This window comes from Hyaena hyaena, unplaced genomic scaffold, assembly GCF_003009895.1.
Source record: "Hyaena hyaena isolate Hyena2069 unplaced genomic scaffold, ASM300989v1 scaffold_248, whole genome shotgun sequence".
Taxonomy (NCBI): domain Eukaryota; kingdom Metazoa; phylum Chordata; class Mammalia; order Carnivora; family Hyaenidae; genus Hyaena; species Hyaena hyaena.
The window spans coordinates 1,247,475-1,259,686 of record NW_024080881.1 but is presented as its reverse complement, the minus strand read 5'-3'; the positions used below and the strand labels follow the sequence as shown (position 1 = coordinate 1,259,686).

General features: G+C 53.8%; 1 protein-coding gene and 1 long non-coding RNA gene across 6 annotated transcripts in view; one reads left to right on the top strand and one right to left on the bottom strand.

Annotated features, from left to right (window-relative positions):
- Positions 1–4,432: 4,432 nt before the first annotated feature.
- Positions 4,433–6,764, bottom strand: LOC120240208. 2 transcript variants are annotated; one of them, XR_005530592.1, is made up of 3 exons: positions 6,557–6,764; positions 4,759–4,922; positions 4,433–4,609 (listed from the first exon to the last, which is right to left on the bottom strand). It is a non-coding gene; the product is annotated as an uncharacterized LOC120240208 (long non-coding RNA). The 2 variants fall into 2 exon arrangements; XR_005530593.1 differs by lacking the exon at positions 6,557–6,764 and adding an exon at positions 6,450–6,511.
- A 4,122-nt stretch (positions 6,765–10,886) lies between these two features.
- Positions 10,887–12,212, top strand: part of LTBP3 (latent transforming growth factor beta binding protein 3) — a 17,693-nt gene continuing 16,367 nt past the window's right edge. For 2 of the 4 annotated variants that reach the window (XM_039244737.1, XM_039244738.1), the window contains exon 1: positions 10,888–11,686. In XM_039244737.1, coding sequence (XP_039100668.1) covers positions 11,365–11,686 — 322 coding nt within the window. In that variant the 5' untranslated portion in view covers positions 10,888–11,364. Of the gene's footprint in view, positions 11,687–12,212 lie in introns of all 4 variants that reach the window. The other 2 variants (XM_039244739.1, XM_039244736.1) reach the window with 2 other exon arrangements.

Genomic DNA, 12,212 nt, shown 5'->3' with positions numbered 1-12,212 from the left:
CAGCAGTTCAAAGGGGACCTAGAAGATTTACACTGAATTGTGGCTCAACCCCCTAGGTTCTCTTGCTGGACGGATGTGGTCCTGGATCGTGAGAAGAGCTAGAGTGCTTGGTGGGTACGCCTCTCTCTTTGAGTCCCCAGCAGTGACCCACATGTGCCCTGGGGGACATAATGAGGCCCTGTAAGTTTTATAAAAATGTCCTTGAGGGGCGCCTAGGTGGCTTAGTCGGTTAAGCGTCCGACTTTCGCTTAGGTCATGATCTCGCGGTTCGTGGGTTCGAGCCCCGCGTCGGGCTCTGTGCTGACTGCCAGCTCAGAGCCTGGAGCCTTTTTCAGATTCTGTGTCTCCCTCTCTCTCTGACCCTCCCCTGCTCACGCTGTCTCTCTCTCTCCTAGAAATAAATAAAAAAATATTTAAAAAAAAATTAAAAAAAAAATAAATAAAAATGTCCTTGTCCTTCCTGCACCGGACGCTTCCAGATGAAAGGTGTCTGTAGGGAATGAATGATCGGGAAAAGGTGAAGTTCTGGCTACTGGTACAAAATAGATTGATTTTGTAACAATGGAAGTAAAACAACCGCCTCGGCAGCTGGGGAAGGAGCACCGCAGACACAGGAGACATGAAGGAGAGACATTGATGATCTTCGTCTTTCCAACCCACCTGGAGCCTCTCTTACTAAGGAAAACATCCTGGTCCAATGCATGCAAACTGTCACAAGTGCCTGAAATGTAACTGACGTCTGGGTCTGTTATCCTCCACTCGACAGCTTTGACCTTGGTTTGATTGCCATTCTGCTTAAGCCGAGAGACTGCAGTCAGCAGGCGGTAGCCTCAGCTCCTCTGCTTCCTAGACGAATCACCTGCCAACACCGGCATCTCCAGGTGTTTCTCATCCCCAATCCTGCAGCCATCGTCACTCAGAGATTCCCTGAGGTAGATGAATCCCGTCTGGCTGGCAGCATGGACAACCCAAACAGCGTGAGCCCTCAGTCAGTCCCTCCAAAAACAAAGGCTAGACTCAATTATTTGACTTGGACTAGTATCTCTAAGGCTACTAGCTTGTGGAGAAGCTACATTGGAGGCACTGTCCATTGTGCTCCCCAACTGATGTGGGTCCCACTTGGGGGGGGGTGCCAGGTTTCTTCCCAGAAGCACCATGTCCACCCTTGAGACTGTACAATTTGTGTGGAAGTCAAATATCAACTTGCCTCTTCCTTGAAAACAGGATGACTTGAAATTTATCTGACTTTAGTTGAAGAAATCCGTGGCACCCCCTTGGCCTAGAAGGCTTTTAGGAGAGTTTTAAATGTTTTTTTTGTTTTTGTTTTTGTTTTTATTTCTAGGAGAGAGAGAGAGAGACAGCGTGAGCAGGGGAGGGTCAGAGAGAGAGGGAGTCACAGACTGAAACAGGCTCCAGGCTCTGAGCTGGCAGTCAGCACAGAGCCCGACGCGGGGCTCGAACCCACGAACCGCGAGATCATGACCCGAGCGAAAGTCGGACGCTTAACCAACTACGCCACCCAGGCGCCCCTTAGGAGAGTTTTAAATCACTAACTATGTTAGAATTTCCCTGGACTTCTTCCTTGCCAGCCACGGCAGAGTCTGTGCAACTGTGAGATATTCTGCTGTATCTACTTGGGTTAAAACTTCTGGTTAAGTGGAAAGGTTGATACAGAGAGCTAAGAAGCAAGCAACCGGGCTTTTTTTTTTTTTTTTTAAAGCAGGCTTCACACCCAGCATGGAGCCTGATGTGGGGCTTGAACTCAAGACCCTGAGACCAAGACCTGAACTGGGGGGGGCGCTTGGGTAGCTCAGTCAGTTAGGTGTCCAACTTCAGCTCAGGTCATGATCTCATGGTTCATGAGTTTGAGTCCCTCATCGGGCTCTGTGTTGACAGCTCGGAGCCTGCAGGCTGCTTCGGATTCTGCTCCCTCGTTCTTTGCCCCTCTCCCACTCACGCTCTGTCTCTCTCTCAAAAAAAAATAAACATTAAAAAAAAAAAAAAAAGACCTGAACCCAGATCAAGAGTCAGATGATCAGCTGGTCCCCCCACAACCTCGCTTTTTAAGGGAGATCTGATGCTTTATGAATTTGTTGAACTAGGACCCTGAAGGGCATGGTTGAGGTTGAGGTCAGTACTATAAATTGGCCTCATTCTGCTGCTTGAATTCCTGATGAGAGAAGCCTTAAGTAATGCTGTGTGGGACAAATTGAACAGATTTGGTCCCAGACTCTGTTGATCAGGTTTGCGAATGGTATGGTACACTCATGGGAAAATCTGCCCAAATCAAACACAGTTCAGAAACGAGGACTGGTTATTATCGCAAAATAGTTCTCCAGGAGTCTCTTAAGTTTCTGCACATTTTGCAAGAAAGGGCCTTTCTCCCTTGTCCTGGACTCCTCTCAAGGATGTTGGTAGAGTGAGCAGCCATGGAAGAGAAGATGGAGACAATGTCTCCTCCAGAGCAAAGGAGACATGCTTGCTAGCCATTAGAAATGATTTGGGTTCATAAAGAAGGTACACACACACACACACACACACACACACACACACACACACACAATGGAATACTACGCAGCAATGAAAAAGAATGACATCTTGCCACTTGCAACAGTGTGGATGGAACTGAAGGGTATTGCGCTAAGTGAGATAAGTCAGTCAGAGAAAGACAGACATGTTTTCACTCATATGTGGAATTTGAGAAACTTAACAGAACACCATGGGGGAAGGGAAGGGAAAAATAAGTTACAAACAGAGAGGGAGCCAAACCATAAGAGACCTTTAAGTACCTTTGGCAAAATAGGAAAGAATATCCAATGGAATAAAGACAGTCTCTTCAGCAAATGGTGCTCGGAAAACTGGACAGCGACATGCAGAAAAATGAACCTGAACCACTTTCTTACACCACACACAAAAGCAAACTCAAAATGGATGAAAGACCTAAATGTAAGACAGAAAGCCATCAAAATCCTAGAGGAGAAAGCAGGCAAAAATCTCTTTGACCTCGGCCGCAGCAACTTCTTACTCAACACATCTCCAGAGGCAAGGGAAACAAAAACAAAAATGAACTATTGGGACCTCATCAAAATAAAAATTTTGTGTTTTCCTTCTGCACAGCGAAGGAAACAGCAAAACTAAAAGGCAACTGACAGAATGGGAGAAGATATTTGCAAAGGACATATCAGATAGAGGGTTAGTATCCAAAATCTATAAAGAACTTCTGAAACTCCACACCCAAAAAACAAATAACCCAGTGAAGAAATGGGCAAAAGACATGAAAAGACACTTCTCCAAAGAGGACCTCCAGATGGCCAACCAACACATGAAAAAATGTTCAACATCACTCATCATCAGGAAAACACAAATAAAAAACCACAATGGGATACCATCTCACACCAGTCAGAATGGCTAACTAACATTAACACTTAGGCAACAAAACACGTTGGTGAGGATATGGAGAAAGAGAATCTCTTCTGCACTGCTGGTGGGAATGCAATTGGTGCAGCCACTCTGGAAAACAGTATGGAGCTTCCTCAAAAACTTAAACATAGAACTACCCTATGAACCAGCAATTGCACTACTGGGTATTTATCCAAACAATACAGGTGTGCGGTTTCGAAGGGGTACATGCACCTCAATGTTTATAGCAGCGCTGTCAACAATAGCCAAAGTATGGAAAGAGCCCAAATGTCCATCGACAGATGCATGGATAAAGAAGCTGTGCTATAGATATATACAGTGAAGTATTACTCAGCAATCAAAAAGAATCTTGCCATGTGGACAGAACTAGAGGGTATCACGTTAAGAGAAATCGGTTGGAGAAAGACAAATATCATATGACTTCATGCTTATGAGGAATTTAGAATATAAAACAGATGAACATAAGGGAAGGGAAGCAAAAAATATATATAAAAATAGGGTGGGGGACAAAACATAAGAGACTCTTAAATATAGAGAACAAACAGAGGGTTCCTCCTAGAGGGGCTGTGGGAGGAGGGATGGGCTAAATGGGTAAGGGCCATTAAGGAATGTACTCCGGAAATTATTGTTGCACTAGATGCTAGCTAACTTGGATATAAATAAATAAATAAATAAATAAATAAATAAATAAGAGAGACTCTTAAGTACAGAGAACAAACTGAGGGTTGATGGGGTGGGGGGGCAGGGAAAATGGGTGATGGGCATTGAGGAGGGCACTTGTTGGGATGAGCACCGGGTGTTGTATGTAAGGGATGAATCACAGGAAGCTACTCCTGAAGCCAAGAGTACACTGTATATGCCGTACATTAGCAAACTTGACAATAAATTATATTAAAGAAAAGGAAAGAAGAGAAAATATTTGGGTTCTCTAAATTTAGAGTCCTCGCCATAATGCAATCCACTGTGTGGATGCCACCTCCGTGGGACTTAGGGACAAGGAGACTAATGTCAATAGGCTGATGATCACACTGTTTACTATGCCATGAGTAATGAAGTCCTTTGTCTCTGATCCAAGAATCTCGTGTCTTCTGCCAGCATGCACAAAACAATGGTGGGGTCACTTCTTAGTCTGCACGTAGAGGGCAATCTCAGCCCCTTCCCAGTCCTTGACAGGGGTACAAAGAAGATCCTAGAAAAGCTGGTGGTAAAGCTTATTCACAGTAGCCATGGTAGGCAGGCCAGCTGTCTGGGAAGCAGTGGGGTTGGACTCTTTCAGACTATTCCCTCACCAAAGAATCTATCACACTGTCATGTAGCCAGCCCAACATCTGTCCCTACCTGTGGCACTGTTGACATGGCAGTCGTTAGGTCCGTTCCTCAGTGGTAGCAAACACCGTGGTGGCAGATATACTCACTCAACTCAATGACAGCCACCAGTGACTGCCTCATTTGGAGGTCAGGTTCACATGGTACCAAGTGGTCTATGCTGAATAGCTGTGACGCTGAAAAACATAATTTATGTTATTGTATTTTCATACTAACAGACACCCAAAATGGGTCATCTTCTCTTCTTGTTTTTCACTGCAAGGTTAATTAACCTGAAATTTCTGTGGAATAAGAAATGGCAAGATGATACAGTGATAAAAATACTACTACTCAACTTTTGGTGTGTGTTTTCTTTGGAGCGAGCACTATGCTGACGGCTTTTCACAAACTATCTCACTTAATGCTCAGGAGAACCCTGTGAGTTAGGTCTTTTCATCATCTCTAATTTACAGATGAGGAAACTGAGGCTTGGACAAGTTAAGAGATTTCTCCACAATCACTCTGCGGGGATGTGATAAGGCTGGCACTCCATCCAGGCAGTGCACCTCTAGAGCCTGATTCTTGGTGGGCTTTCCCTGTGTTTGAAAGGTACAGAGGGTTGGGGCGCCTGGGTGGCTCAGTCGGTTAAATGTCCGACTTCGGCTCAGGTCATGATCTCACAGTTCGTGGGTTCGAGCCCCACATCGGGCTCTGTGCTGACAGCCAGCTCAAAGCCTGGAGCCTGTTTCCAATTCTGTATCTCCCTCTCTCTGACCCTCCCCTATTCGGGTGCTCTCTCTCTCTCTCTCTCTCTCAGAAATAAATAAAACATTAAAAATTTTTTTAAAACCTGAAAGGTGCAGAGGGGTAGCAAGGCCAAGATCCTGTCCTATTGATCAAGCATGAAGAAAGGTTCATTTTATTTTCCAATCCCATCCCTTTGTCACAGTATGTGGCACACAGGAGGGACTCAGTGAAAGCCACTCTTACCCAAGTGTCTTTGGAGAGAGATGCTTCAGGGCAGAAGGGTCCCTTCCAGGCCTCTGAAACTTCCCACCCTCACCTTCAGAACTGATGAACAGCTCCCCCACCCACCCCCCAGAGCTACGCCTTTTTTCAGAGCCTAGAAGCTTCCTAAAGACACTCAGAACTCCAAAGGTGGCACAGAGCCCCTCTACCAGTGGTAGTACCCACCTCCCCACAAGCAGCCCATCATGGTTCCCAGACTCCGTATACTGAGTACTTATTACATGCAGCACCCACTAAGGGTTTCCTAAATGCCAGCTCATTGGAATCCCTGTTTAATAGTGAGGAAATTAAGACATAGAGAAATTGAAGAGTTTTCCCAGTTCCCATAGTTGGTACAAGATGCAGCCAGAAAAATCTAAGGGCAGAAAACCACCGCTGTGCCCACTGCCTCCTGAAATATAACTTCCTTAGGCAGGCTGCTGCTCTCCTGTCCCGCCATTCCCCTAATGAGGCATTGGGAGCCCTGGGTTTGAGTCCTGGCTCTGCTGTTGACTGGCGGTGTGAACTTGGCCAAGTCCCTTGCCTTCTCTGGGCCTCGAGAATCCCCTCCACACAGAGCCTTCCCTACCATTTAAGTAGGTCTGCACACACACACACAAAAAAAGCAGGTCTGCACATTTCCCGGGCCTGGGTCCCCTGCTTCATGGTTCTCCTACCTCAGCGGAGCTAGTCCGGGCCCTCAGGGCCCCACGCACCTGTCTTTAGGCCATTTCTTGGGACCCTTCTCCTTCCTCCCTCCTAAGAGCACCTGTGTATGTTTCCGATCAGACAGGCTTGAGTTCAGTTCCCACACTTGACTCACCTGATGACCTGAGTCTAATTGTTTCATCTTTCAAAGCCTCAGTATCCGCCTTTGGGGGCTCCCTGGGAGGATGTAATAATGTCACAGTGGAAAGCGCATGGTACATAATGGGCGCTCTTGCGGCTCACTCCGTTTAGCCAGTCAACAAACTTCAGCACCTTTTGTGTCCCGGGCCCTGTTGGGATCTGGACACAAAGGTGTGCCTTCCTGGGATGGCTGGGAGACAGAAAATAAAGAAGTAAACACACCTATATGGAAGAATGTCTCAGGGGTGACTGGGTGGCTCAGTGGGTTGAGCATCCGACTCTTGATTTCAGCTCAGGTCATGATCTCACCCAGTCGGGCTCTGCGCTGATATCACAGAGCCTGCCTGGGATTCTCTCTGCCTCTGTCTCTCTGCCCCCACCCTGCTCATGCTTGGGTGCTCTTGCTCTCAAAATAAATAAATAAACATGAAGAAAAAGAAGAAGGTTTCAGGCTGGGGTGAATACCAGCAGGAAACAAATAGGTGATGGGAATCAGAGAGCCAGGGGTGGCTGTTTTAGAAAATAACGTAAAGAAGTGCCTCCTAGACCCCCACCCCCTTCCCTGCAGAGTCAAGAACTCAGCAACTCTGAGGCACAGAGGACCTTGTGGGTCCAGAGAGCAAAGGGAAGCCACTGGAGGCTTTTTAAGCAGGGCAGTAGCATGGTTGGAATCGGTTTTTGGTTTTTTTTAAGTTTATTTATTTTGAGAGAGCGCGCATGCGCATGACAGCACGCACGGGAGGAAGAGAGAGTTCCAAGTAGGCTCCGTGCTGAGGGTGCAGAGCCCAAAGCAGGGCGTCAGATTCTAGATTTTGGCTTGGGTCATGATCTCACAGTTTGTGGGTTCGAGCCCAGCATCGGGCTCTGCACTGATGGTGCTGAGCCTGCTTGGGATTTTCTCTCCCCGCCCCACCCCAGCCCTACTCCACTCTCTCTTTCTCTTTCTCAAAATGAACAAACTTACAAAAAAAGGAGGGGGGGGCGACTCTGGCACCAGGTAGAAGAGGAACCAGGGCAGGCGGAAGTGGCAGTGAGGAGACCTGTTAGGCAGCAGAAACAATCTGGAATGACTGAAAAGGTCATGGTCTCCTCTGACTGAAGGAGAACTCTCTAGGAGGTACGGAAGCACGCTGGTGGGTTCTGGGGAGGCGGGATGGCTGGGTGTAACGACACAGGAGATGCGCCCAGACAGCGGGCAGACCCCAAGAGCCGGACTGTCGAAGTCTGCCCTGCTGGTCCACTCTGCCTCCTTGTCCTCCTGGCTCCATGGCCAATCTCATGTGCTGAGGCTCCCCCTGGGGCCCCCTGCCCGCAGGCCTCCTTCGGGGTTCAGCCTCTCCGAGGCCCGGCTGGACAAGAGGAGACTAGAGTAATATTGCCTCAGCCCAGCCCCCTCCCTGCAGGCAGGCAGCAGGTGGACTGGTGGCCAGGCTCCTGTGGCTCCAGGCTGAGGTTAGTCTGGCAGGAGCCCCTCCCCGCCCCGCCCCCTGCCCTTCAGCCTTCAGCGGCCAGGGCTTCCCTCATTCCCTCTGCTGCCCCTGGTGGTCTCCTTGCCCTCCATCAATGGTCCCTCCCATCCAGGCCCCTCAATCAGCCACACAAGGGTGCCCTCTGTTCCCTGCTGGCTCCCCACTGAGCTTAAGGAGTCTGGTGATGACGACAGAGAATAACATTTACTGAGCACCCAGAATGTGCCTGGTACTGGGCAAGGTGCTTGCTTTCACTGCCCGAAGTCACTGCGTCCCCTCAGCAGCCCCTGAAGAAGGGCTGTCACCACCCCATCCTGCTCTCAGCAGCAGGCGACACTGCTGGCTACACACTCCTCCCAAAACCACTCCTCACCTTTTCCCAATCGTGTCCCTGGTTTTCCTCCGTGCTCCCTCCTGCTTGCTGCCCTGTCTGACTCCTCTCCGACCTAGGAGTGGGGGCCTCCCTGCTTCCCCCAGGGCTCTGTTCTCTCCCAGGCTGAGCCCATCCTTTCCCATGGCCATCGATGCCCCTGTATGCGAGGGACCCCAAGACTATGTTTTCGGGCCAGACCTTCTGTCTGAGCTCTAGACCCCTGGGCTGAGATGTCTCTCTTTGGGTGATACAAGCATCTCAAACTCAGCAAGCCCCAAACAGAGCTCCAGGCTCTTCCCCGCATCTCCCTCTCCTCCGCCACCTTCCTCCCCACCCGCGGGCTCAGGCCAGACACCCGGAGCCGTTCGTGCCACCTGCCTGTCGGGTACCCGCCACTTACCCAGTGTCTAGATTCCCCCTCTCAAATACATCTCCGCTGTGTCCAAGCTATCAGCAATTGCCCTGGTACAATCTCACTGCAGTGACAATAAAACCCAAATTCCTCGCGGTGGCCTCCCACATCCACGTTCTCTCCCACCTTGCACCTTTTTGCTTGCCTTCTTTTAGTTCCTAGAAGAACTGAATCTCTCTCCCCTCCCATCCCCCAGCCCTGCATGCCCTCTGTCCATCCCTGCCCTCAATCCCTCAGGCCTCCTGCGGGCCTCCCTCCCGCTTGGCTGGCTTTACACGTGGCCCTGAATTCCCGTTCCTCTTCCAGCTTTCGGCTTAGAAGTCCCTCTGTCAGAGGGGCTTCCTGGACCTCCGGGTCCCACCACACTCTTGCTCTTCTCTGTCACAGCACCGGCAGGCCTCTATTGTAGCCACCGTCATGTGTCAATTGACGACTTGTCACGTGTCAGTTTCCTCCTCTACAGAGGCTCCAGGAAGGCAGGGATTGGTCCTATACCTTAGCAAGAGCTTGGTACGCGGTGGGTTCCCAGTTTGTTGAATGAATAGATCCCCATTTCACAGGTGAGAAGACTGAGTCTTGGAGAGATGAAGACTCCGACCCTGGTTTGTTCGTGCTGTGTTCCAAGGGGAGCCACAGCCTGCTCTCAACAGGGGAGGGTCAGGTTCAGATGAGTATGAGGAAAAAATGACTACGACCCACTCAGCCCTGAACCCGGCAGGTGGTAAGCTCTCACTACTATTCCCTGCCTCGGTGAGTGATCTGAGCCCTGCGGGAGGGTGGGGCTGTCTCTCACATCCCCTTAGGACGCGCGGCCTCATCCCATCCCTGGGGCACCAGGCCGCAGGAACAGGTCAGAGCCCACTGAGCACTTCGGGCAGTCCCTCCAAAGCTGTCCAAAGAAATCCATCCTCCAAGTAAAAACCATGAGTTTCTCAGACAGGTGTTCCTGGAGGCAAGCTCCTGAACCCCCTCCCCTCGGTCAGACTTCCCCACCCCCACCCCCAGTGCCCAACAGGAGAGGGTTTGGTGTGGCTCTGACTTGGCAGTGTGCTGCTCAGGTTACCCTGGTCACACCCACCCCCTGCTGCGATCTGTGTCAGACACCGAGTCCTGGGGTCTCCTGGCCAGGCCCTCGGCATGGTGGGGGCCCTGGGACACTGCAGTCCTCCAGGGCCTGCTTTCCAGACCGGTGGCCACGCCTGGCTCCTCCGGGGCTTTACCAAACCCAAGGCCCCTCCTCGGCCCCTGCCAACGCCTGCCCTGGGGCCCTGCTGTGCCCCTCCCCAGCCCCCTGGGCCCTCAAGCAGCACCCCCCTCCTCCCGGCTGTTAGCCTGGGAAGGGGGCCAGGCCCTGAGCTCAGACCTTGGCGATTCCAGAGTGTCTGAGGCCCAGAGCCAGCCCCGCCAGCCCGGCCAGACAAGGCGAAGGGGGTGGGGGCAGGGTGGGCACCAGGAAGACATTGGGGGGGGTGAGGAGCGGTGTTGGCAGGGAAGCCGGGCCTCCGGCTTGGGTCTATCTGCCTCTCTTCCGGACCCTCACGGAGGCCCTGGCCAAAGGGTGCCCTCTCCTGGAGCCCCCTCCTCAGAGGGGAGTGGAGCGGCACTAATGAGAAGTGACTCTGGGGTGGTGAGCCCCCTACGTGCGCAAGGGAGGCTGGGAAAGGGCCGAGAGGCCTGGGGTTCCAGCCCCACCTGGCCGCCCGGCGGCCGCGTGACCCGGCCAGGCCCGAATTCCTCCCCCAGCCTCGGTTTCCCGCTCTGACGCGGCCGCCCCGCCCGGAGGAATCCGGCGGCCCGGCCGGCGGCCCAGGTGAGGGCGCTCTGGAAAGCGTCCAGCGCGGCGGCGGCGGCGGCGGGTTCCGGCGGGGCGGGCATCTGGGGTGGGGACCGCCCCCCCCCCCGCCCGGCCTCCGCCCGCCCGCACGCCCTCGCTCCTCCGGGCGGCAGCGGCGACGCTTGAAACTGAAAAAAAAAAAAAAAAAAAAAAAAAAAAAGGCTGTCTCCCTGGCCCGGGGCCAGCGTCCCAGCCCCCTCGCCGCCGCCGCCGCGCCGCAGCCAGGGAAAACAACTGCTCACTTCTCCCTGCGTCCGCCCCGCGCGCTCCCTGCTTCCCGGCGGCCGCGGGAGCCCAGCCCGGCCGGGGGAGGCGCGGAGCGGGCCGGCCGCCCGGCCTTCCTCTCCCCTCGCTCCTCCTCTCCGCCTCGACTCGCTCGGCCTCCGCGCGGCCGCCTCACTTCGGGGCCTTCGCAGCCCTCGCCGGCCCCCACTCCCCACCCCCACCCCCGGCTCGTGGCTGGGCTCCTTCCCGGGGCTCTGGAAGTTTCTGGGCTCCCCGCAGTCCAGCCTCCATCTCTTTGCCTCGCACCGGGCCCCCCGCCCGCGCCCGCCGTCCCCTCCCCGCGCGCTTCCTCTGTTCCTCTCCCTCGCTGCCCTCTCTCCCGGGGCTCCCGGCTTGCTCCCCCCCCAACCCGGGGCGCTGCGACCATAGCCCCGGCCCGGGCGCGCCACCCCGGGTCCTGCGGCCCCGGATGCCCCGGCCCCGCGGGGCTGCTGGCGGCCTGGCCCCTGAGATGCGCGGGGCGGGAGCGGCGGGGCTGCTGGCGCTGCTGCTGCTGCTGCTGCTGGGCCCGGGCGGCGGGGCCGAGGGGGGGCCGGCGGGCGAGCGGGGCGCCGGCGGGGGCGGGGCGCTGGCCCGGGAGCGCTTCAAGGTGGTCTTTGCGCCGGTGATCTGCAAGCGGACCTGTCTCAAGGGCCAGTGTCGGGACAGTTGTCAGCAGGGCTCCAACATGACGCTCATCGGAGAGAACGGCCACAGCACCGATACGCTCACGGGCTCCGGCTTCCGCGTGGGTGAGGGCCCGCGGGCACGGGTGGGGGGCGCGGGACGGCAGGCAGCAGGACAAACGCGGGCTGCCCGGTGGAGTAGGGTGTATGCCACTGGGGGCCCGGGGTGCGGAATGCAGAGCTCTGGGGGCCTGGGGACACGAGCAGCTTGGGAGGCTGGAGTCCTGCCGCCACAGCTGGAGCGCTCCGTGGACCAGGGCTTCACAGCTTTGGGTCAAGGTCGAGGCCTAAGGTGTGCAGTCATGCTGGGGTCCTGCAAGACACAGGCCTCTGGGAGAGTGCTGGGTTCTGAGAGGGAGTCAGGGTCAGCACCCAGGGGCTTCTGAGGGGTGTGCGCTGGGGCCAGGAGGTCTCCGAGAAGGGGTAAAGACTCCCCCAAGAAACAGAATTGCTGGAAGAAACAGGAAAAGCCTTTTCAAAATGTCTAAGGTAGGGCGTGCCAGGGGTGGACACCTGCATGCTCCGGGGGGGAGGAGCCAAGGGCAGGGCTGGGGGTGAAGAAGTTAGATATTGGCAAGGTCTTGGAGGGGAG